Source organism: Homalodisca vitripennis, chromosome 2 (assembly GCF_021130785.1).
Source record: "Homalodisca vitripennis isolate AUS2020 chromosome 2, UT_GWSS_2.1, whole genome shotgun sequence".
Lineage (NCBI taxonomy): Eukaryota > Metazoa > Arthropoda > Insecta > Hemiptera > Cicadellidae > Homalodisca > Homalodisca vitripennis.
Genome location: NC_060208.1, coordinates 106,578,883 through 106,605,449, shown reverse-complemented (window position 1 = coordinate 106,605,449; position 26,567 = coordinate 106,578,883). Strand labels below are relative to the sequence as shown.

At 34.8% G+C, this 26,567-nt stretch overlaps 2 protein-coding genes across 8 annotated transcripts in view; one reads left to right on the top strand and one right to left on the bottom strand.

Annotated features, from left to right (window-relative positions):
• The window catches only part of LOC124354513 (protein singed), a 79,094-nt gene extending 72,969 nt beyond the window's left edge, over positions 1–6,125 (bottom strand). For 5 of the 7 annotated variants that reach the window (XM_046805030.1, XM_046805033.1, XM_046805034.1 and 2 more), the window contains exon 1: positions 5,966–6,125. The gene's annotated coding sequence lies outside the window, so the exon portion shown is untranslated. Of the gene's footprint in view, positions 1–5,956 lie in introns of all 7 variants that reach the window. The other 2 variants (XM_046805031.1, XM_046805035.1) reach the window with 2 other exon arrangements.
• Positions 6,126–14,245: 8,120 nt separating this feature from the next.
• On the top strand, positions 14,246–26,292 carry LOC124354514. Its single transcript, XM_046805037.1, has 4 exons — positions 14,246–14,265; positions 15,599–15,665; positions 22,329–22,702; positions 24,983–26,292. The coding sequence occupies exons 2-4, from the start codon at positions 15,599–15,601 to the stop codon at positions 26,246–26,248; spliced, it is 1,707 nt and encodes a 568-aa protein (XP_046660993.1). The 5' UTR covers positions 14,246–14,265; the 3' UTR covers positions 26,249–26,292.
• Positions 26,293–26,567: the final 275 nt, after the last annotated feature.

Here is a 26,567-nt window from a genome sequence, read left to right as displayed (position 1 = left end):
ATATTTGATAAATAGTTAAGGAAATGAGAGGAATAAATAATATTATATAAAAGCTCTATATATACGTAAGAGGTATGAACACACACAGGTTGTCTACAAGTGAGTGGCTGGGTAGAGTTCAACGACCTTGATCAGCTGATTACAATCTCCATAACCTTATTAACATATGACCGTAAACTTGCTGCTGACCCCCGGCTCCTGCAGTCAACTGCATTGCTCTCTAATTGTTTGGAATCTCATTTAATTTATCACCCCGAGAATATGGGTTCGAAGTCTAGTTCAAAAATCGCATTTCTGTGTAACAAATAATAGTGTAAATAATTTGATAGATGGTTTGTTGAAATATTATAAAAGGATCACACAAAATATCGAGGACGTATGGTAGTAAATTTGATAGACGCTATAGTTATCTTTTTTATCTGGCGACTCAAAAACAACCATACGCACTTCAGTACACAACTATCAACGACCATCGCTATAATCAACGATGCATCGCCATTTAAATGAGGAAGAAAGACTTCTGTCTCTATTTCCTCCCTCTGCCCATCCGATTTCACCGAACAGTTTTCATTTTGTAATGTTTCATATACTAAAAAATGGATAATATATGTAACATTTTATTCATTATTCAAAATACCAGGAGCAACATACCTTCTTGCTACATTGTTCATGAAGACTTTAGCAGTTTACAAGTAAAGAAGTCAGTAAAAGAACTGTGAAATGATTCTATAAGATGAACACTTCCACAAGCTGTTGTCATTGGCGAGGTATGTCCATGAACTCTGAGATATAGAGCCTAGTTCTAGCCTGGCATGGAACTCCTATGGGTCTTCTGGTCGTATAACGGTTTGGTCAAGTATATTATACAGTGTATGTATCAGTGCTACAAGTCATATCCTGGCCAGAGTATCCTGCTGTTGGACGTTGGGACCAGAAATATCAACACAATCCTGTTTGCGACTTGTTTAGTCTTTGTTAAGCTCGTTGAAGCTCTTTAAAACCTTTATAACTCGTTGTTAGACTTATTGAAATTTAGCGGTTTTTTGGGGGTTCAAATCGAGATTCATAAAATTGGGATTTAATGCACATTATTATACTAACTACAAAATTCCCCCGCTTCTATTAAGGTTTTTGATTAATTATTGGTTACCAATTTCAATAGAACAAAAAACTGTTTTCAAACATGCTTTAGTGAATTTGAGTTCAAGTACGTCCGACTGGCTGACAAGCGTGAGCAGTGAGAACTGTAAGTATAACTGTACGAGTCTGTATGTGCAACTGAGCCACTTTCGTAGAGCGTTACTAAGTACTATCAGTGCACAGCCACTGCTGCGGTAGCTTCTTATCTTATCGATGACAGATTAACGCTCCTGTGATTATTGTTTCTAATAGCTTTGAATCGTGTATAGACTTATCAATAAAAATTCAAGAGTTAAATCAAGCTCGGAGGACCAAGGACCACTGTAAGCACATAACTTGGTATTTTAATCGGTAGCAGAATCTCTCTTAAACAAGAAACCTATCATTAACCACATTTTGGTAGAAGTCGAAATGAGAGGGTATAAAAATGGTTAACTTAATCATATATATTACAAATCGAAATAATGGACATTATAATATCTTTGTGAGTTTGAAGTGTTTTAGAAAACGTGATATTTTATTGCTTCTTTTAAGAAGATAGTTGCAGTAGAGATCTATAGTAAATATCCTGTAATTAAAAATCTCGACCATCCTGGTGGCCTTTGCTGCACTAAATTGTGTTTTCGATGCATACATCGATTGTGCAATTTTCACGATTAGAAATTCGACAAATATTCCCATTTTCACTTTATCTGAATTGTCTTGACCAGTCATTAGTTTTAGATTGCGGATATTTAGTAACGCCGAAACTACTCTTCATTTGTGTTTACAATGTAATAGTTTGGAATTAATAAACAAATTGTTGGGGTCAGGTTGGAACGGAAGCAAATACATTTCTAGGAAGTAATTGGGTCTTTCAACTTTTATTAAAAAATATGAGCCCACAATTTTTTCTCATATCATATATTTCTTATTTTTACGCAATTATAAGGGACCGTCAGACAATTTTATAAAGACAATGAAAGTTGCCACTTACTCGGCATGTATAAGGTTGGCTGACGCTGATTTATCTTCCGTTTAGCGCCTGACAGTCAGTCGGTTTTAGGTGTGGCAAGATAAGAAAATATGATGACAGAAAAGATTATTGTTTCATAATTTGAAACCTTTTGATACCCTCTGATTTCGACATCCATTAAAACTTAAAACGGCTGACAACCAATTTCAGTCTTAGAGGAATTACTATCTAATTAAAAACCCCAGGTTGTGTGCTTATACACTGCAGAGCTAGCCGAAGAAACGAGAATGATATGAAATGGTCCAACCAGCTCCGCACAACACATATTACTTTTCCTTCAGGCTAAAACAGCTCCAGCGCGGGAGATGGATGTAGCAGCGGAAATACATGAACATTAATGTGCACGATTTTCCCACCATTTGAATTAGAGGCTGATCGTTAGGGAAGCCATAATCCGATACAATGTTTAATATCCAATACGCCAGTAACGAATAACATAATTAATAAACAAAATGGAGAAAAATGGTCTTTCCCAACCAAATTATCAAAATGTTACACCAGAATTCTGATATTCAAATGATACTCAATGAAAACAGGTTTGTTTACGACCGATCCGAACCGCAGCGGTGCGTGCGAAGATGCCTCCAAACCGAATCAGACACTCTCAGCAACAAACTTTGAAAGTGACCTTGAATATATGAATCCTGCTCCCTTTCCAGAAATAGCTGAAGATTATCGCCATCAGTTAGTTTCCATACCATAGAACCGGTATTGTCCATCTTTCAATACAATTGTAATGTAGGATTGTATGTTTATGTTGTTATCATTTGTAAATGTCATACTCTTCACTTTTCTTCATATTCGGCGAATATTATGTTTCCTTTGTATAGAAGAGCGAGTAAGAACTATAAGGATATATTACGATAAAATTTATATCTATTAATATCGTGGATTTATAATTAATTAACTTCTACACTAAACATTAAAAAAAGTTTAATCTAAGTGGTTAAAACATGTCTGATGAGGCAGACTAAAAGATGAATGGCACGTTTGCTATGTTATTACATTATTATTACGATGATGTTTATAATTTCAGTTAGTCTTAAATTGTAAATGTACAACATTGAATATTTGTTGCGTCTTTGACAAAACCATTAAAAACTAATAATCAGAGTAATTGAAATAATTAATAATGTATAATAATCAACGGAATCGGGGCTAGACCAACTAACATTGCAGCATCAGACAAGGAATCGCAAGATGTAGATTCAATACCAAGAAATGTTACATTTTAACTCGTATCCATCCGCCCAAGAACAAAACTCATTCATATATAACTTTACAACCTGTACAACTGTACAAGATATTAAAGACACCCTTCCCTGCTAGACTTTAACAGCTGCAAGGAAAACATTGGGAGTGTTTCTGGATTAATTAATTTTTGGTGATTCAGGATGTTGAATGGTTGCTTCTCTTCCCTCTTCCATACGACTTAAAAACCAACTCCCTTTATGTGAGACTGTAAAAGAGAACACAATAAGGATGTGTATGCGCAACGAATATTTAATCTCCAGTTGATAAAAAGTTTCCGAAGATAAAATTAGATGTGTACATATAGTACGACATATGTACGAATCTAAACAGTTTCTAAACATCAGCCAAACGCAAAAAAGAATTCTAACACCTTTAACACATTTTACAATAAAACAATTCACACTTGTTGCTAGAAATTACCATTTACTGTACTCCGGTTTTATTAAATACTTCTTTTGTGAGATTTTTTTATTTAACATATACGTAACTTAGAACTTTTAACATACTTGACTTTGGTACTAAAAGTAAAGTTGAACGTTAAAAGAATAAGTTACGAAGCTAAATAATAATTAGATGTATAGAACAAAACAATTCCACAAGTTTTACTATAGTGGATTCTAACGGGTTGTGTATTAAACAAGCTGATTTTGTAAATATTTTATTTTGTGCCAATGTACCTAAATTTAACTTAATGAAGTTTTGGTAATATTTTTCAATGCAAAATCATGAAAACTAGCAACATAGACTATTTCTCCACTACTTTGTTGGGCTGATGTAAATATCCAACCCAACGTAACTAAAATACGTATTAACTTCTGAAGTTTGAACTGTAATGATGTTTACCCGATACAAACACATATGTATTTTATTCTTTAATGAAATAATTACTTTTAACCACTTCTGACAGACTTAAAATAAATAATAATATAGATAATACCATACATTAGCTTTTAACAGTTCACAATGCTATTTTTTATATTTAATTTAAATCTTTCATAATTATAGATTGTTACGCGATCTCAGTTTTTACTTGGAAAATTTATTAAAGTCTCGTTCATTCAATCATCTTAGAGGTATAAAAACATTAACAATAGAATTTTTCAGAATTTACAAAATATTCTTTTAACCTTTTATGACCTAATTTTAATTTTTTAATGAATTTTTTGTAAAAAGGGTGTGGCTCCTGATTCTTTTTGAGTTAATATACTTTGAACATGAATGTAAAATAAAGAATTCATTTGCATTTTCAGTTTGATTCATTAAAATCATTTATTTACCAGAATTACAACTTTAAATTGTGGAAAAAGATACTATAAGCATAAACTGTAATTATTTTTCAAGCTGAAAGCAACTTTAAGCAAACAAATCCAATAAGCAATTAATATAAAAATGAAAAAAAGTATTAAGTCTGCAATTTATGATAAGTTACTTTTTAACAAATACCAAATCAATATCACACAATATAATTTTCAGTTTAAAAGTTACAAAAAGAATAATTACCCATTTAATGTTGAGCCAATGGTTGACTTTCCTCTAACATCAATAAATTCAAAAAAAAAAAGTTGATTAGACCAAATTTCTCCCGTTTTAACGTTTGTGCATTGGGCACTTAAGATGTACGAGTGAGCCGTTTGATAGGCCTACATGATAAAACAATACAAAATTGACCTGAATTTTTAAAACTTTAATTGTTTGAAACATGTATGGTCTTGATATTTTGTAAAGAGGTTTAAGTTACTTTGAGAAAACAAATAAACTAGAGACAGTAAATTTGTTTTACTAACGAACTGTTCAATATTCAAAGTGCACAAGCAACATCGATCCAGCAGACAGACTATTTTTACGGTATGTATTGTCGTGATATGTACTATTGTATTAATTCTATAAAACCTGAAATATAATCTTGTGATAAGGAGGTTCCATAACAAATCACCAATCGGTATCTACATAGATTACAACATTATTAGAAATTATTTAAAGACAATTATATCATGGGTAAGTAATCTATTACGTTTACGCTTATGTATAACCTACGTAATTTCCAACTGGAACAACAGCATTATTTGTTTTACTGTATTCAAATTAGGCGTACAAATCAAATAAAAATATTGATTTAAAATTCTGTCACTAATAGAATGAAAAATGTCCTAGCTACAAGTACACTAGAGAGTACTTGAATATACTACTGGTAATAAATCTCACAAGGATTTATAAATAGATTAGAACGAAATAGTATGTTTATTAACATATGAATGAAGGAAGGGTGACGCGCCCACCCTCGCGTCTACATCCACCCTCTTTTATTTGTCCCGAGTTCGGTTGTACATGTCCTAAAATATTCACACCATTTAAACATATGTTTCGATGCTGGTCAGATATTAGTAAAAACCAATTTAAACGTAAATCAATTTCTTTTGAAATAATACCGTTATGACAATCATCGATGTTACAGCGGCCATGAAGTAAGCCTCAAGTCAAAGCGAAAACAAGAAAACGCCGGCTCATGTTTTCTCCGTAAAAGAGCTAAAGATGAATTAAAACTCGTACCAAACTTACTGTAATCAGTCTTGAAGGGGCCGGAGGAGCTGTTGAAAACAGTTTCACACAGATGGAAGGTCTACAAACAACTAAACACGGATTTTTACCGACCGACAACGTCGACTAACCTAACCTGGGCACTGCACGAAACGAACTGACAGAACAGAACACAGAAGATGCAGCGCCACTTCTGCGCCCTGGTAGTGAAACCGACAACTACGTCACGATCGTGGTGCGCCGGCCAATGGCAGACCGCGCGCCGTGACCGACCCGCACTGAAAATTAAGTAAGACAATAATTATGGAGTGCGAATTAAATAGTAATTATTGTTTGTCATGCGACGGATATTTCAGACCGTGCTTCCGGTTCAAGGCTAAAATGCAGCGTATTAATTGTTAGAGCTGGATTTCTGGAATATTAATTTTCTTTCAAATAATTAAATACTTTTATTATTACGTATTACAAGTATAATTTTTGGTGGTACGATCTAGTACCAAGCTGTTATAATATTATCATAAAGTAAAATCCTAATTATGTTATAAATGCGAAAGCGAACTTGTTTCTTTGTTTTGTTTCAAGCGTAAACTATTCTACCGATTGTACTGAAATTCTTAGTGTCCCTGGTTAAGATATATTCTTGTGGTCTCTAGAGAAGTGAAATTCCCATCCTTAGTCACTAAAGTTGCGAAATATTAATTGAAAGAGCATGACAAATTTAATTAACTGTTCTGTGTAAAGAATGTTTTATAACAGCTCAACCATAAATGTTCAATTAATGTAGCTACTATATTTTACATTTATAAGCATAATAGTAGCAACGCTTAAACAACTTAACTTTAATTTAAACAAAATGTAATCATAACATCAACAATATATTGAACATGACGTTTACTCTCGGATAAAAAATAGGTATAGATATCCGAGTTTGAAAGTTGACTACAAAATAAGTAATAGAGCTACAATAACATAAGTTATATTGCGTTTTACAAATAAAACTGTTTAATAACAATAACTTCCAGTTTCTATAACGATAACAACAAGAAAAATGCCGTTTTTAGGCGCTTTACAACTAAACCGTAACTTAGGAAATTCATAACTCGGAAACTTGTGATTCGATAAAGACCAAATTTTTATACAAGATATATGCAATTTCATTATAATTGAGTGTATAATTTTAGAATAGCATGGAAATAAAGTTATTATTAAATCAACATCTTAAGTTTTATTCTTGACCGGCTGGTTCACAAATTTCGGCGTTGGTCACGTCATAGAGCTTTCAGTCATTACCTTGAGCGTATAATTTTGTAAACCACTATTAAAATCTTTGATTTGTAACACAGATTCAATTGAGCAGATTTTGTTAATTTACCGTAACTGGCAGCTGTTTGTTGTAACACGCAATTCGTCAGACGCCCCGTGCAGCGCTTTTGCCTCGTGGTGACAACAAACTAACACTGTTCAGACCTTGGCAACATACTCATACTGTGACAACTGATCAGTAAGAACTCCAACAGATCCAAAAGAAACTATACCGGATGCTCGACTGCCCTGAGAGTACAAGTTACCGCACACCGAAAGAACCCGGTGCAGGTTGCTTTTATGACGCAAATACTTTACACGTTTACCGCCGTTCCTAGTACAAAGTACTCGGACTCGTAGAGCAGTAACTGGAACATTTTAAGAGGACTCTGTAACATATGATTTCAAATCATTACGAGCACATTTTGCACTCTACCTGAAATAGAAACTACCTGGTACAGGTAGAAGCCACAAGAAATGTAAGACCTAAACTCACTTTCGTAGTTGTTGCGAGAAGGTGAAATATGCGTTTTAAACTAAATTCGATTTTATGTGCAGTGGGGTTAATTTCGGAAAATAGTATAGTTATAAAGTTTGAATTTAAATATACCATTATAAGTTGTAACTTAAATAGATTATAGTTTATTTCAAAATTTCAACATAAATGTTATTTTTAGTCGAAAATAGACTATTCGATTGATTAATTGTATAGGCGATTGATTATTTTGAACTAAAATGCTCTTATTGGTGGGAGGGGGGAGGCAGGTCCTGTTCGCAAGTCGGTGTGCACTGAATGCAATGCAGATGAATTGCGGGTAATGCCAGTGGAAAGTGCGAGTATTTATATAAATAATTTAAGATACACGTCATTTTATAAATAAATATCAAAAATGATGATTTTATTATTCTCTGAAATCACATCATAACCATATTGAGCCATCTTTTTCCCCACATCGTGCATCGTGCACATCTTTAATTGTACACATTGTATATGAATAATAAAGTTCCTGAAAATGAGGTTCAAATCTTTTGAGTGAGCTTTTGAGCTAGATCACATTGACAACTGTACAGCTATGCGACCTTAACCTCTAAAAGAAGGAGGAGAAGGGGGTGCTTATGTCCTAAAAGGTGCATGGGAGTGTTGGAAAACGGCATGTATTAGTTGTCAGAATCTTCTGCATGAATTTATATGTTTTGCATGTATTCAACGATTTCCTAAATAAATATTTTTGAACTTGAACTTGGAATTAACCTCTGCTCAACCTAAACTCTTCCTGAAACACGTCTTCAGGATGACTTACCCTCTTGTTAACACAGTTTCAACTTATTAGACCAGCTTAAGCATTTTATCAACCTAATCTGCTAATTAATCCCCTGATCGATCTTAGCTTTTCAGCCACATCTTCAAGGATAACGCAACCCTTTGTCAGTTGTATCCTCTGAGCAATCCAACGTCTTGCTTAATCACATCTCCATCTTTGTAAACTGAATCCTCCTTTTTTTCATGTGATCGGCTAACCTCTATCTCAATCACATGAGAATGGTAACTTTACCGTTGGGCAATTTAACTCTATGGTTATTTATTTACGTTGCCAGTGACGTACAACAAATTGGAAATGAGGTCGAGTGACTAAAAATAGGAAATTAAATTTATTATAGGTTGGACATTGGTACCCATAATAATGTGGGTGAGGTGAAATGATTATCTGATCACGCGCTTTCCTGCAGCTCTCCTAATCATGTTATTTCAGCTTCTGCAGTTCATATGGGTAATCGGTGAATCCTAAGGGAACTCCACGAGCCAAGAGCTTTCTCTACAAGGGACTATTTTATTGTGCTTCTGAGACAGAGTAGACATCAACGAATGCCTACCTCTATTTTTGGCAACTTCCTATGCATGTAATCCACTCTCCACAAAGTGACTACAATTACAATTTGCTCGGTGGTTAGAGGAGTCCACTATAAATTTGAAAGTACTCAGAGCAAATACACAACATCGTGGTTCATTAATACAGTGTGAGTCAACTGCATTAATTCATTGGAAATAATAATGTAAAATTAACAGGTAATAAGGCTGAAATTGACCTCCGTTTTTTACACACATACACAAATATTCGATTTCAATAGCCTACCAATCGAGACTCAACCGCAAATTCTAGGTTCGTACTCCACATAACACTGCATGACTACACCTCACCTGTCCTTCTTTCACGTTACTTTATAGTGAAACCGGATGTATCATCTCAATTCGGTACCTATAATGTTGACAGTTTTAATGAAAATGAAAAGCATCTTTTTAAATGAAATATAACGGCATACAAATTATTAATTAACAGTTTTGAGTTCAGTATAAACTACAGTTTGATAGGAAAGTGTACGGCATATTAAGTTTGTCACCTAATTAAATTAACTATAACTGAAGTTTCCGTAAGTAATTAACATAAATGTTACTGAATTTTATAAACACGTGTGTTAGATTTCAGCTTACATATCAGACTTTCGCTACAAGGTGAAATCAGTCTGAAATATATGCTCTACTTTTAGGTTACCTCAGAGTTGCCGAAATAAACATTGCAAAGCAATTCACCTCACCTTTCCGCCTTCTCGGTTATTTCGGCCGAAAATTTGGCTCACGGACTACAGAAATTAGAGTCTCGTCGCGCCAAAGACCACCGAAGACACATAAACTACCAAGACACACTTCATCCACCGCGCGTTGCCGCAATTCAGATGTTCGTCGTTTATTTAGGCCAGTGATAAATATTTACTTGTTTTTGTTTACTAAATTCCTTGATGTTTAAAAATTCTTGTTTACGCTTTTAAAATCTGTAATTTTATCACATATAAGCAACAGGGGCAGTTCTATATTTCCCCGGTAAGTACACATTCTACTGTTTTTACTTAAATAAATATTGGAAGTATACGTAACTGTGGATATTTGTAAGTTGAACGTCTGTATTATTCACGTAATATAGGCCCTTTTACTATAGTTATTATTTTCCTCTTTAAAAACTAAAAAAAATCGTTAGAACTTCTCGCAAAGTATAATAAACTGCTGTGTAATTGATCACACAGAGTTGCGGAATTTACACATTACCCAGTTAGTTGCGGTTTTCGTTTAGGCATTGTAGACATTTCTGTATTTTGGTACTATCGGGATGCAACTATTTTTGGAACAGTTTCTCTTAGTGGGGACTTAAAAACCTACATTATCAAAAAGAACAGATTTTATTTGACTTACTTTGAAAAATTACATGTCATTATGACGATCGGATCATGTTTTCTGCCTCCCGAAAGGACGATGTTGGCAATAAGTAGACCACTCTGTCCCCATCTACTTATTGTTATTAAGCTATATAAGTAGATTTAGATTACGTTATGGTAAATATGTTACTAGTAGTACCAAAGTTGATAACTTTACGATCTCAAATTATTTGTACTATCCCCAGGAAATATTTTATTTTTTCGCCAGGAGTGCGGCGTAGCTCCACCGAAGCCAGGGATATTTCAAACGGTACTTTACCGACCCCAGATCACGTTTCAGATCGTGACGTCAGATCACATTGGACGGTCTGACTCGTGATCTGAGGTCGGGGTAGTTGGACGGCCTGGGACGTGATCTGAGATCGAAAAGTACCGATCAGAAATGACCCTGGCCATCATATAGGTCCCCGGTAAGAAAAACTGTAAAAATATGTGCCTCTGGATTATACCAAAGTACCTAAATTTCAACATAAAAGAAGCGTACATGTTGAAAACTGTACTGTTTCCACTAAATGTAGGCCTACCTAGTTGAAGCTTTCGTCATATCTTAGTCGTGTTATTGAGCTGATGCAAAAGACGTGTTGAAGAAATCATTTGAGCAATAGATTAATGGAAGTTATAATTTTAAACTGGATTTCTGCACCGTTATCAACAGTGCTGGTTTTGTACTTTGTGCGCCAATATGTTCAATACAGTACTGAAATCCTCGTGGCTCGTTTCCACTAAATATTCTTGTCATTACTTTGACTACATCTCACTAAGAAGCAATAAACAACATGGTTATATCCCGCTCCACTCTATTCGTAGTATCACATACACGTCAAGGGCATAATTACTAGCCGTGCGAGCGGACTTGTGCTACCTATAAACTTATTGAAATGCTTTTTGCGCTAAACAAGTCCACCGGTGCAATGAAGGCTTCGAAACTTTTGCAAAACAACACGGCAACATAGAAAACCAATCCAAAATAATAATGCACTCAATTCCAAATTATTGCGTTAATTTAATAAGCAAATGATTATAGAATAAAGTAATGCTTATTTTAAAGAACTTGCAACTTAACAATTGGTATTCTATAAGTGACTGCCTCCATCATACTGACTGTACCAGACAACAGTTCTTAGTTTAAATAGTGATTTAGTTGTAATTACCTTCTGATTTTGGAATACTAAGCCAGACTTGGAAGCATGTAACGTCATATAATCAAGAATTAAGCTACTCAACTCATCGCTCTCAGAACACACGTCGTGGCTTCTCGTGTTATAATCATTGATGGTTCTACTATATTGTTTATTCACGGTTCCTGAGTCTTATATTCTTCTCTTGATGGAATTGCGTTTTTCTGCCGATTTTCCTTTGGCAGGTAAATTGTCTTCACATACAGACTGCGCGATTTATTTATATTTACTGAAATTATTAGACAAGGCTTATATAATCTGCATTTAATTCACATTAAGATTAATATATCGCTTTATAATCAAATTTGATAAACCCTGAACTTATAATAACATCATTCCTTTCAATCACAGATTATTATTTGTTAGGCTAAAAAATACAATCCCTGAAGTAATTATAGCACACGATCAGCTACCGGTGATGTGGGAATAATTTAAACTAGAAGAATAATAATCGTAATCATCGTAAGAGTTTGAAATTGGAAAACTGATGAGAAATATTAGGCTACTATAATTTTAAAAATTAATGACAAAAATTACCTTTTCATACATAAATTGATTTACTTTGATAATAATTTCATTGTCATTTCTTTTTTATTTCATCGGGTTAGGAGGGGGGTTTTATGGAAATAAAATTGATAATAGAATCAGTGCTATGAACATATGTTTCCTACTCTTTTATCAAATAAGAAATCTGGTACTGAACGAAATATAATTGGATAGTTTTGAGTCACCCAATGTTTCCGAGAGTATATTACTATTCGTCTTCTGGGTATGAAGTTGTTGATTTCATTGCAATTGTGTGGTTTGGTGTTGTTCGCGGATTCCTATTATTTGCCACGAAAAACTAAGGATTTGGCAATATAAAAACTATATAAATAGCATCATATGTGCTAGAAGGGTAACAATAAAGAAACCCTTCTCCTAAAAGGCGGCGACTTGCCAAGCATTGATAAGGTGCAATCTGCTTGTGGTTGGGTTATTTTTGTAATTTAAAAGTCATAGACGATTAAGACAACTTCCCTGAAGATAGAAAAGATAAACAAAAGATGTTTATTTAACATATCACTCACGAGTTTTTACGTGCAATTATTGTAAGAAATGTAGGCAATTTTTCATCCAAGCTCACAAGAAATCTATTCGCACATGAAAGGGCAGGGAAACGAATATAGAATCAATCAATTTCGGTTCGAATAATTTTTAGATTTTTTGAAATGATTTTTGATACAACTTTTGAAGAGAGGAAAACTTAAAATTAAAAACTGAAACGATCTTGTTTATTCCACGAGAAGTAGGAATCTTTATAATAAAACCTAAAGGCAAATGGAGAGAATGAAATGTTTTATTTCTAACAATATTGTTTTAAGTAAAAAATATAGTTAAAACATGGTATTTTCTTAAATTGTATTTAAACAATATAATTCCTTATATCTTTAATAAGATAAAAAATTAATAAGATATATGTCACTCCCTGAAACTAAAATCATGTATATACTGTAAACGTTTCGCATTTTAATGTTTATTATTTTATAAAACGACTTTATAGCGACATATCTTTCAAGAAGTTTTTAAATGTAATAGTTTTAACTACACCAAATTAAGTATGTATAAATTCAAAGTATTCCATTATTTCCAGTCATCATATGAATACAATATACTGTCAAAAGTGTTGTTATTTTCAACAATTTTTGGACCTGCTCTTGATGTGCCTCTAAGTATTACATTGAATGCCTTTGAATCCTCGTGGAGTGATAAAATTTATTTTTTTTTCATAAATGATATCTTAATGGGTTGTAAGCAATAGATGTTTTAAAATAAAAAATAAAACTATTCAAACAAAACCCTGATTGAACTCAACCAGTCAATCACAAGGGCCTATTGCAGGCTGTGGAAGTATCAGTTTAAACATTTCAAAGTCTACAAATCATATATCTCTGAGAAAGCTAATCGTAGTCAACATCGTTGTTCAAATTTTCATAGATCCCTACAGGTATATAGCGATCCCACAGATGAAGCGGGTTTTGCTGTTTCTTCTTACTCGCTGCACTCAATCAGTCATGGTTGTGGCTTACCCTTCAGGCGGAGAACCCCAAAAAATGTTAATTTTTAAGGGGAGGGTATGAATTCCTCAGTTTCCGAAAACAAAATCATGTTACTAGCTAGATATGCATAAGCAGTTGCTGTTTTTACAACGGTTTATCGATTGAACATGTTAATATATGAGTATTTTTTATATATTTTTAAGGTCAATTTCTTGAAGTTTTACTTCTAGAACACTTTATTTTTACCTTACATGAGGCACTTAGATAAAAATGTAGTATATTCCAAGTGTAAAAAAATAACTTTAAATAATGCAACTGAATGTTAAGTGGCCTAAAAAGTTAAATTCTCAAATAATATATATTTGATAACTGTCTAAGAACTCTTTCCTCAGAGCGTGTGTAATACAATCGTCATGTCGGGTTTGGTTGAGCTGGGTTTTGTAGTTTGTTCTATTAATTTATCGCAACTATGTAAATGTATACCTTCTAAGTTTTTTACAGCCGCCATCTTGAAACCCTAGGAGATATTGAAAAATATGTAAGTATACAATTTTTTTTATTACTCCATATTTCAAAAACGTTTGACTATTGGTCGATACTTGTGATGTACGAGATATGAATGTACAAACGCTGTATTTACATATGTTAATAGTTTTATTATACTACGAGAAGTGATAGGAATAATTAGGGCCAAAGATAATAAAATTTTTGAAGTGCATCCGTGAAAGATAACTTTAAAGAATAAAAAATCATTTTTTATTTATAAAAAAATTCTATGAAGAAATGTAATTAAAAAATTGTATTTTTTGAAATTGATCTAAACATTTAATTTTTTAGATCATCCTAATATTATTATAAATGCGAAAGTGCCTTTGTTTCTTTGTTCTGCTTCCACGCGTAAACTACTTAACTGATTGTATTGAGATTTTACATGGGCGCTCTTACTGTCCCTGGTATGATTGATTATAGATCTATTATTATTTCGAAAATCGCTCCAGGCTACGCCCCACTGGTCTTTAAATCTATAACAAAATTGGATCTTTTTCTCTAAAGTTGCGAAATATTAATTAAAAGAGTCTATCAACTGTAAACAACTGTTTTGTGTAAACGTGGTTTTATGACAGCACAATCGTATGTTTGATTAATTTAACCACAATTTTCAACTTATTTTCATTTATAGGGTGTAAATTTTCTAAGGAGCAACCATTTAATTGGCTTACAGTTTTTAGATTTCAGCGATTAGGTAAGTACTTTAGAAATGTACCTTAGAATATGTCCTAAAATATAAGATGGTAAGAATTTGAGTCCGAAGGCTGCCTTTCAAACAGTCAAAAAAAAAATAATGGCTGGAGATAAAATCATGATTTTGTGCAATATGTACATGGAGTGCCGCTTAAACTAATGACATGTTTTAATGATTCATCATTTAAAGAAATCACGTTATTAAATTTAATAACATAATTTAACTAAATTATTTTTTTAATAAACATGTTATTATAGAAGGTAAATTTCTTGTTATAAATATGAATCATGTTATTCACCCCGTCCGTCATTTAATACGAATTTATACGTGAAGATTTTAAATAATTTTCAACTGTTTTGGGTATGATATTATGATACCTAAACTTTGCTTCAAGTTAATCAACAGAACATCACAGAAACATCAAAATCTTTTAAAGGGCGTAAACACAATAATCTTTAAATTTTATTTTAAATAAACTTTTTAACTGAATGCCGATTGCAATACCTTACACGAATTTACTATACATATATTAGTAGAAATTAATTCAGGATATTCTTGTATTGTTTTCGTTTCATTGTATTTTATATTCAAATATGATGTTTAACTAATTTATTATTTATTTCCACAGATGTCGACTATGGGGAACAAGTCAAGTCTTATGGCTTTGAAATTCAGCGATTATTTTGGCTTACAAGGTAATATTATAGAGTTTTAAGTGGTCTATAATATTTTATAATTTACAATTTAAATTAAAAATTGAAATATCTTATATACATTGTAACACACCTTGTCAGAAATAGTGAAAGATTGAGCAGAATCTGGAGCTATATAACAAATACGTGTTAGCAAGAAGAGAATGAATGAAACGATCACAGTCATGAAGATTGTAAGGATAATGACATACTCACGAGTTAGCTCCCGTCTAGGAGAAACAAAACCTATTGTTATACAAGGTACATATGTGGGAGTTGTGTGAAGTTAACGGAGTATTGGGTAGTTGTTCAGGCCACACTTAGTCGGGAACAAATGGTGTTCGGCATTAGAAACACAGGCTTTCAGTAGTGTTCCGTTATACCCAGACAGGAGTTTCTGTGATTTAGGCTCGAACTAAACTATTGCTGTCGAGTTTCTTGTAACGGCTTCCCTATATTGGATGTCAAGGAATGTTGTGAATGTACTCGTTCATGCGAGGCGACACTTGGTTGATAAACGGATGTAGTTTAGTAATAAAAACCAGGATTTCAGTAGTGTTCCGTTATACCCAGACAGGAGTTTCTGTGATTTAGGCTCGAACTAAACTATTGCTGTCGAGTTTCTTGTAAAGGCTTCCACCTATTCGACGACCAGGTATCTGGTAAACGTACTCGTTCAGGCGAGGCGACACTTTGTTGATAAACGGATGTAGTTTGGCAATAAAAACCAGGATTTCAGTAGCGTTCCGTTATATACAAACTGGAGTTTCTGTGGTTTAAGGCTCGAACTAAACTATTGCTGTCGAGTTTCTTGAAACGGCTTCCACCTATTCGACGACAAGGAATCTTGTGAACGTACTCGCTCAGGCGAGGCGACACTTGGTTGATAAACGGATGTAGTTTACTAATAAAAACCAGGATTTCAGTAGTGTTCCGTTATATCCAGACTGGAGTTTCTATGATTTAGGCTCGAACTAAACTATTGCTGTCGGGTTTCTTGTAACGGCTTCCACCTATTCGACGACAAGGAATCTTGTGAACGTACTCGTTTAGACCGCACTTGGTTGATGAACGGATGTAGTTTGGTATTATAACCAGGCTTTCAGTAGCGTTTCGTTATATCCAGACTGGAGTTTCTGTGGTTTAGGCTCGAACTAAACTATTGCTGTCGGGTTTCTTGTAAACGGCTTCCACCTATTCGACGACAAGGAATGTTGTAAACGTACTCGTTTAGAGGCGACACTTGGTTGATGAACGGATGTAGTTACTAGTAATAAAAACCAGGATTTCAGTAGTGTTCCGTTATATCCAGACTGGAGTTTCTGTGATTTAGGCTCGAACTAAACTATTGCTGTCGGGTTTCTTGTAACGGCTTCCACCTATTCGACGACAAGGAATCTTGTGAACGTACTCGTTCATGCGAGGCGCACTTGGTTGATGAACGGATGTAGTTTGGCAATAAAAACCAGGCTTTCAGTAGCGTTTCGTTATATCCAGACTGGAGTTTCTGTGGTTTAGGCTCGAACTAAACTATTGCTGTCGGGTTTCTTGTAACGGCTTCCACCTATTTGCCGACCAGGTATCTGGTAAACGTACTCGTTTAGACCGCACTTGGTTGATGAACGGATGTAGTTTGGCATTATAACCAGGCTTTCAGTAGCGTTTCGTTATATCCAGACTGGAGTTTCTGTGGTTTAGGCTCGAACTAAACTATTGCTGTCGGGTTTCTTGTAACGGCTTCCACCTATTTGATGTCGACCAGGTGTCTGGTGAATGTACTCGTTCATGCGACCGCACTTGGTTGATAACGGATGTAGTTTAGTAATAAAAACCAGGATTTCAGTAGCGTTTCGTTATATCCCAGACAGGAGTTTCTGTGGTTTAAGGCTCGAACTAAACTATTGCCGTCGAGTTTCTTGTAAAGGCTTCCACCTATTCGACGACCAGGTATCTGGTAAACGTACTCGTTCAGGCCGCACTTGGTTGATGAACGGATGTAGTTTGGCATTATAACCAGGCTTTCAGTAGCGTTTCGTTATATCCAGACTGGAGTTTCTGTGGTTTAGGCTCGAACTAAACTATTGCCGTCGAGTTTCTTGTAAAGGCTTCCACCTATTCGACGACCAGGTATCTGGTAAACGTACTCGTTCAGGCCGCACTTGGTTGATGAACGGATGTAGTTTGGCATTATAACCAGGCTTTCAGTAGCGTTTCGTTATATCCAGACTGGAGTTTCTGTGGTTTAGGCTCGAACTAAACTATTGCCGTCGAGTTTCTTGTAAAGGCTTCCACCTATTCGACGACCAGGTATCTGGTAAACGTACTCGTTCAGGCCGCACTTGGTTGATGAACGGTTGTAGTTTGGCATCAGCACAAGGCTTTCAGTAGCGTTTCGTTATATCCAAACTGGAGTTTCTGTGGTTTAGGTTCGAACTAAATTATTGCTGTCGAGTTTCTTGAAACGGCTTCCACCTATTCGACGGCAAGGAATCTTGTGAACGTACTCGCTCAGGCGAGGCGACACTTGGTTGATAAACGGATGTAGTTTGGCATTAGAACCAGGATTCAAAGTAATGTCCCGTTATACCCAGACTGGAGTTTCCGTGATGTGAGCTCCATCTAAAGTTATACGACTTCCTTAATTGATAGAGATAATAGAGATATTAATTATTTATAATGATACATGTTTTAGTTGCTAGTAAAGAGGTTTAACCTAGTCAGTAACACACCATTAACCCTTTACACCCATCACTTATTATTATTAGTTATTATTGACAATGTAGTATGATGTAATGAAGATTTTCATTTCGTAATCTGAGTTGTATGTTGGTGGGTGGCTTCGAAGTGTTCAACGCAGAATGAAAAAAATCTTGTTATCGTTTTAGATTATCAAATGTTCATATTTAGCCAAATGATATTCATGCTTGTGACATTTATGTACTATTTCTTTACCTTAAAGTGCAGCTTGTAAAAGGTTTCATATTGGTTGTAGATCATTTTTTTAATTTTAAAGAGACAATGTTATTGTACTATTCGCTTTAATCTGTTAGAGAAGAATTTATTTATTACGTAGTTGTTAGTAAGCTCTAACGTATAAGCTATAGCTATGGCATTTGTTGTTTGAATTCATTTGTTTTATAGAATTCTCTAAACGTTTCGTCTACAACACTGGATCAACTTTTAGTCTCTATTTAATTGGTTGACCGTCAGTAAAGGCTATCTTTCAGAGGGCTGTCAAACTTTTCTTCTGTCTGTTTAACTGTCTATCTGTGTGCAGGAGATCTTGAGATATGAATTGAGATTTAGACTTAAAGTTATGAATAAACCTTTAGTGTTATATATAGCAATATCGAGTTTGATGATGGTGCATGACCATTTATGGGATTTGGTTGAGCATCAGCGAAGCCTAAGCTAGATAACTCGAGAAAGTATATCTTTAGACTTATTATTAAATTATGCATGGAACCTTATTTATAAATTAGTAATATAGCGTGAAACTGTATTTATATATTTTTTTAAATATCTTCAGTGATGGTGCATGTTCCTCCGAACAAACAGCACCTGTAAATTGTTGAATTAATGAATATTTGTTATAGATGGTATAAGACTTTATCTGTGTCAATTAATAACAGCCATCACTCCAGTCTTGATTTTTCACCAAATTAAAATCCCGTGTACGATACTGGATTTGAAAACATCGAACTACAGAAGGTAGAGGTGACTTATTATGTTTAACCTTTTGATTGGGTTTGGCATATTGAATAAAAATCGTGATAATGTCCATCATCAGGCTGATAATGTCCAGTAGTTCTGATGTGGTGCTAATAGATTTCGTTAATATGACTCCACATTCAATGTCATCTCTACATATGAGGATTGTACCTTACGTACGCGTTACTAATCTTCATTTAGACCAATCATCCATCTTGAAACACAGACCTCAGTCCATCGATTATGCTGCATTTTAAGACAATTAGAAAAGCTAAGTCTGAGCCGTGATTGAGGCGTAGGCTTAGTACTAGCTGAAATCTGCTGTTTCTTAGCAAGTGTGTTTGATTAATAGCTTAATAACCACTGGCGCCCAAGAGAGGCCAATTTTACATGGGAGAGTTTTCTCTGTTGGAATGTTTTCAATCCCAAATTACTACTATTCATAAATAAACAAAGTTAATCTGGATAGAATAACGAAGCACCATCCATGGCATTGCAGGAGTTATTGGGTGTATCAGTTAATAATGTAACAAATTAGTGAGTAGAAATAAATATAATATTATTATATTCTTGTAAACAGTAATAAATGTTTATGTGTTTAATAGAGAAGACCAGTTAAGTGTTATATACCAAGTATTGGCGAAACCTATCACTCAGTGGACTGGCCAAATTTCTCTTCTGAACATCTGTCAGCATGATTAGATTACTTGAATAAAAACCCGTTAATACGGCTTTATTAGATAGTTCAAAATAGAAGTAGTAGGCCCTAATATTAAAATAACTTTTAACGATAGTTCATACTCTAAACGCATGTTAAGTGAGCAGCGACTGTGTGACCAGTAGGTCCTGAGTCACTGTCACATATGCGACGGACGGGTGAGTCACAGCGCAATGTACAAGGCCGTGTCATCCACTTCCACCGACCTCTAAAATGTTCCCACCACAACATAACCTCAAAATGCGCTGCACCGCGGGATCCTATTTGCACGTTATTCTGTCTCGTTCCAGAATGTAGCTCGTTGAAGCGATGCTTTAAATAATTTAAGTATCTCTAATATTCAGAAAATGTTTAAATAATTTATAAAAGACTAAATACTTTTATTGTTATTCGTATAATCGAAATTTATTTGGACGATTTTTATAATTTCTACTATTCTCGTGGAGGGTCCTTATTGCTCCTAAGGTATTCTACCATCTTTGGGAATTTGCTCGATTGTAGTTTTATTGTTTTAGTAGCAGAACTCTTTACTGTTTATTGAAGGATAAATATAATATTTGTCTAATCAAATTATAAAGAATAATGATTCCTGACTAACTACATAAACTTAATTTATTTCTAAACCCATTAAACTGCGAAAACAATATTTCTATTCATAAAATGAAATCAAATTATTAAAAGTGCAGTTATGTTATTGATTAAAAATATCTTATGTTGTACAGATGCAGTAAAACATGTTATTTTAGATTGTAATCAAATTTTGACTTACGTTCATAAAAAGTTTACTGCAAGCAGGGCCGTACTCAGCTTTGGCGACCCCCTACGATCCGAAAATACGATCCTAGTACGGGCCTGACTACAAGTTATCTCTACAGTTTAAGCATTTAATACAGAATTACCCGATTTTCTACAAGTATATTTGTGCATATACGAATACAGACATGTGAAAATTCTCCTAAAACTTATTAATTATCCTTGTTAGAAATGTGAGACGTTTGTAATAACCATAAAAAAATGGAAGGGGCACCACCGAAAATGCGTATTTTAAATGCTCTAAAACCTAAACAATGAAGATTCTGAGGGCTCTGAATATTTACTACATTGTCCGCAGCCCCGAATCATACAATGGATGGTACTATCTGAACAGGACGATGGCTCAAATCTCAAAGCCAACCCAGAACTCACATCCGTGCAGTTTATGAGGTGGTTTACCGGAACCACCGGTGGAACGGGGAACCCTGAACCACCAGACCGCGGAGTGGTTCCATCCCAGTGGAGCCACCGAGGCACGGGTGCCCACTGAATGGTCGACACTTCCCTAACAGTTTTCGGAACAGAAAAGAATTACCGTAGGAGAATACATCCTTAAGAGCGTAAGACCATAAGAGAAATGTGGAAATATTTGAGTGGATTTATAACTTTGAAAGTGCAAAAAAATTGTTGGAAATTAAACCGATATATGAAATAACTGTAGTAGTGGTTAAGTGCCATGATGGAGTTACTTAAATCATGTATTCACATACAGAATAATGGAATTTTTCATTTAAGAAATTCTTTCTTTTTGTCACGTGGTCCTAGCATTCGTACTTGGACATAAATAAAATAGTGTATTTATTATTATTTTGTGGAAAAACCAAATTTCATTGTAACTTCTATTTCTGTTCAAAGTATAGGTAGTATGCAAATTATATCATTCAGTATTTAAAATAATCTTTGTAAATAAATAAATTATTATCTTCATACTTTTCACCGAGATTCTCTTTCCTTTTCAAGAGGAAACTCTTTATATTTGTACGCTTTAACGTTATGTGTGGCATTGTGTAGAGCTTACACACCACACTTATTTATTTGTAATCACCTAATATCAGAATAATACAATTTAAAGACACTTCTAAATGAGCAGTTACAGAAAAAAATATGCCAAAATACAAAAATTGCCTGATTTTGGCGAGGTGTTTTGAAACTAGATTTAGAGATCGTATTCAGGTTATGCTAGATTGGAATAAATTGGTCTCTCCGTGTATCTTGAAGTCTGACCCTTGGATGAAATGGAGCTTTTAAAAATGTCCACATTTTGGTAGCGAAGGGATATAAACTTGGCTTGAAAATTGCATTTAACCAACCTTAGTGGTTTACTTTATTTAATATACTACTTTAGGCCAAATGAATAAATGACTTCAGTAACTTTCCATTTAAAACTCACCTAAAGTTAAATCCCTGACTTTTTCTTGTTCCAGGAATTAGCATTCGGCAAAGTATCTCTGATGATGACTACCACCTGATGTCCTTGGAGATGAAGAAGGTACTTTTGGGAAGAAAAAAGTTTCGTCACGTCCTGCCGAACAAAAAGGTAGAAGAAAGTACGGATGAAATTGTAGAAGCGATAAAGACGGAGAGTGGACAAGAAGTCCAGAATGAGAAGGCACCCAAAAATGAAAAAGAAAAGTCTGAAGAACGACTACCGCCTGAAGATGACTGGGAAGAACCGGCTCTTAATATGAAGATCGAACCTGTGGTCACCGTCGTGAACATGGCTTCAGTGGCTAGTAGACCTTTGCATGATCCTCGAGAAGAAAATCATTCTTCGTGTGGGGACAAGTCAGTGACATCGGTTAGTTAGAGGCTACGAAATGTGACGCCTTCATTAACCCAGTATTTTAGCACGTTCGTTGATGAGTTAAGCTGCCTGTTTATAAAAGCATGTAACATTGTTTACTCAATATGCAGTATGCATATTATAACTGAATCTATTCATTCGACAAATATGTAGGACATATTCCATAAGTTAAAAAGCATCTTTTAATGACAAACATTTGTTCAAATCGCTCCTATTCAAAAGTAAAATCCTGCAGAATTTGAAATTATTTTTGAAAATTGCACCTATTTCAACAGGCATATAATATCTCCTAGCTGGAACAAGACATCAAAGAAGGAATCTTGGCTTGATCCTTATTAAGTTTTGCTCGCCCAAGGCCGGTTAAAGTAGTGACATAAACAGCTAGTACATACAAAATTTGGTGATAAAAACTTTTAAGTAAAAGTAGATAAATTATGTTTTCTTTTTTATCTTCCTACTCGATTTATAATATACAAACTGATCAGATATTAATTAGCAAGATGAAGTATTTCCCATTTTAAAGCCGATTGCCACTTAATCTTAGAAGAAAATACCATCTTAGTAAGATATTTTAAACGTTCATAGAACATTTAGGGTATTGAAATATTGTAACAAATTTATAAGCATTGCTGCCATAGTAAACACGACGGATGGCTTGTATTTAGACACTGTAATGTTTTATTAATACACATTAGATGAAATCGTGTCTCACTTTGACCTGTAGGAAATTACCAGAAAATGTTTCGTTTAAATACATCCTGTATATTCCTTCAGATTACTGAGATTTTGAATTTATTTTCATTACTAAGAAGTTACGTTTGTCAGTGGATAAAATTCTCTCATCAGGTCTCACTACAGAGAGATTAACTAAAATGAAATTCTACCACCAACTAAAACACTATCGGCATAACCAATTCCCCCAAGAGCCGATTTCCGTATGACTTACTGAGAGGATTCCTCATTCTTCGGAGTATTGGCCAATCGTTACCGATGCTGCATTACCTTTCTTCTGCTCTCTTGGTATTCAGCACCATATCAAAATATGTGACGACACTGGTCCAAGCATGCCAATTAGAGACCGGCAAGAATTGGCCGATGGTTAACTCGAGCTCTCTTCTTTCTTCCAGCCTTCTCCAGAAGAAGAATGTGGGGTAGGGCGTCAACGTGCTCCTACTGCTTAGAGTTCCCGAACAGCTCAGAAATTGCCACGACCATTATAACAATGGGGCAGATAAAAATGTCCCTCCCACTGTCTGGTTTTCCCTCTGCTCCAATTTGTCGTAGGTTTCCAGTCTACAGGGTTGTTCAGCGATACCTTGGCCCAGTTCTTGCTAGTACTCCGAGGTGCCCATTCAAGCTTCAGAACTATTTTCATCACTATTCATTTGAATTCTGGAATATCAAACAGTAAAAGATATAACTTATACTTTTAGTTAGGGTTAATTTCTTTATTTTAACAGAGGGTTTGTAAAATATTGAAGTCTTCAGTTGTTTTTCATTTATCCATTTAATGACTCTCATATAAGTTTACACCAGGCGGCAAAAATCACACGAGGCGCGGGACTCGAGCACGCGACACCATGGCCAACTCCCATGTCTGAGTGTGGCGCCTTAGACCACGCAGCAATGCTGACTTGACTTGAATGTGCAAATATCTCACTTATAATTTAGCTGTATTAATTTATTCTTCGCCTCATGCTTCCGCCGAGGATGCTGGTGTGTATCATCGTATGGCGGAAAGGTACCGTCAAAGTAGACCAATTTGTTAAAGAGAGAAATACTTCAAATACCATCCAAATATCAAAAGCTGTTCTGGATACATTATATTTTAAACATTCGTTCGGGCAAATTCTTATACACTCCCATATTTAATAGTACCATCCATTAACTTCTAGTTGTGATCTGGATGTATTGAAGATTTGATTGAATTAAACTGCAAGAAATCCAATTTAAAATTGTTTAACTCCAGACTCCTTTTAATCGGTTGATGGGAAGGAGAGAAGGGAGGCTTAAAAGAGGAAACAATAACAACCCGTTTTCAACTCTTAAGTATTATTTATTATAATTCAAATATAGTCTCGTGAAATTTGCAAGGAATTTTAAACGGAATTCTTATGAAGTAGTCTAGCTGCAGCTTTGGTGGTAATTCTCTTCCATCTATTAAGGTCCAATCGAAAAAAATTGAGTGTACCTATTAAAAATAATCAACGGTCTAGTAAAATCTTGTGTTATGTCATGCAGGTCGTTATCCATAGGCATTTTTCATTGTTTCAGAAATCAAGCCCAGCACCTTCCCCCCGGCTGTTCAAAAGTCGACAACCGACAAATAGGAAGTATTCAGTGATTGACATCAAGACCGGCCTCCGGAAGTCTAAATTCACTTTGGAGTTGGAAGAAAAGTTGAGACAGTCAAAGTTAGAGTTAGGGTTCGACACCGATCTTGAAGATTGGAGGGAGTTCACATACAAAGTGGAGAAACCAGAATTGAAGAGGCAGGATATTGTGAATAAAGGTCCGGTAGAATCTCCAGAAGACGAGGCGACTGAAAGAAAAAACGAGAAGATCTTTCCTCATAACTGTCAGGTTTTAGGTTTATGCAGTATCGAAAGGAATGAAGATCTACAAAAGAAATTCCAAAATGTAAATCCATCTGTTTGTAAAGATGAGATATCAAGAGAGTACAGCCTTGTTAACTTGGACAGCGGTAACCCTGAGCCCGCCAAGAGGGATATTTGTGATTGTGACGTTTGTACTTTATCATACCTTACTGGGATGGGGTTCCCTTCGCACTGTGAGAATCTTATGGAGAAAAGAAGGGCACTCGATGAGACTAACAAGTTGGACAAGGATCGGAATGATAGGATTCAGATTTTGGACGTAAAGGACCTAAGCAGGTCTATCAAAGTGAGCGTGTTTAATAATGAATTCTCTGATCTGAGTTACTCCTCCCCTTCGATTACTTCTGCTTCTTACGATGGAGACTGTACCAATTTGAAGATCAAGAAGATGTTCGAGAATAATACTAGAGAGCGTCATGGTGGGACGGAAATCAACAACGGATACCTCACCTATAACGAAATTCCAACTTTTGGAAACTGTCTGCAAACCGATCATCCTAACACAATTACAAATTTTCCTCCATGTGAAAAGAGCAACGAGTCACCCGATCAGTGGGTGAGAAGATCAAGACGAACAACCGTTTTAGGAAACTATTCCTCCAAAATGAACTATAGATTTCCTTCTACTTCCACCACAGGTGCTAGCTTTTCTTCTTCATTATCTACTATCCTTTCCTACCGCCGGGTAAGGCAGATTTTCCAGAATTTCATAGAGAAGAACTGCTCGAAGAAGAAGGTGAGGAGGAACATCAACAAATTCAAGGAAATGGAAGAACTAGGACTGGGAGAGGTCAAGAATAATCGATGGTATCCGAGCGGTACAAAGACAGTTTCTATTTGGAATGACATCCACTCAAATGTCCGAGGATGCCAAGCAGAATTTAAGAAATTCCCAAAAATGTCATCTATGCCATTGAAATGATAAATGATAAATGTTAAGTCATTGATTATATTCATTTTTCTTTACTTTTTCTTTGCTGCTATCTGTTTTTATAATTCATTGTATTTCATTTATTGCGAAGGTTTCTTCCTAAACTAAAAATATGAATGCCATCCTACTGATATTTAACTTAGCGTTTCCTCAATGATCAAATGCTATAAAACGTAGCATTTCATTGGACTACATTCCTAAGTTTATAATGGAGCGTGGGATTGAAGGTTGAAAATGGTAATTGATCTAAAATCAAATTAATATTATTGAATAGACATTTTATTTATTCCATAAGAGGAAAATCTAAGGA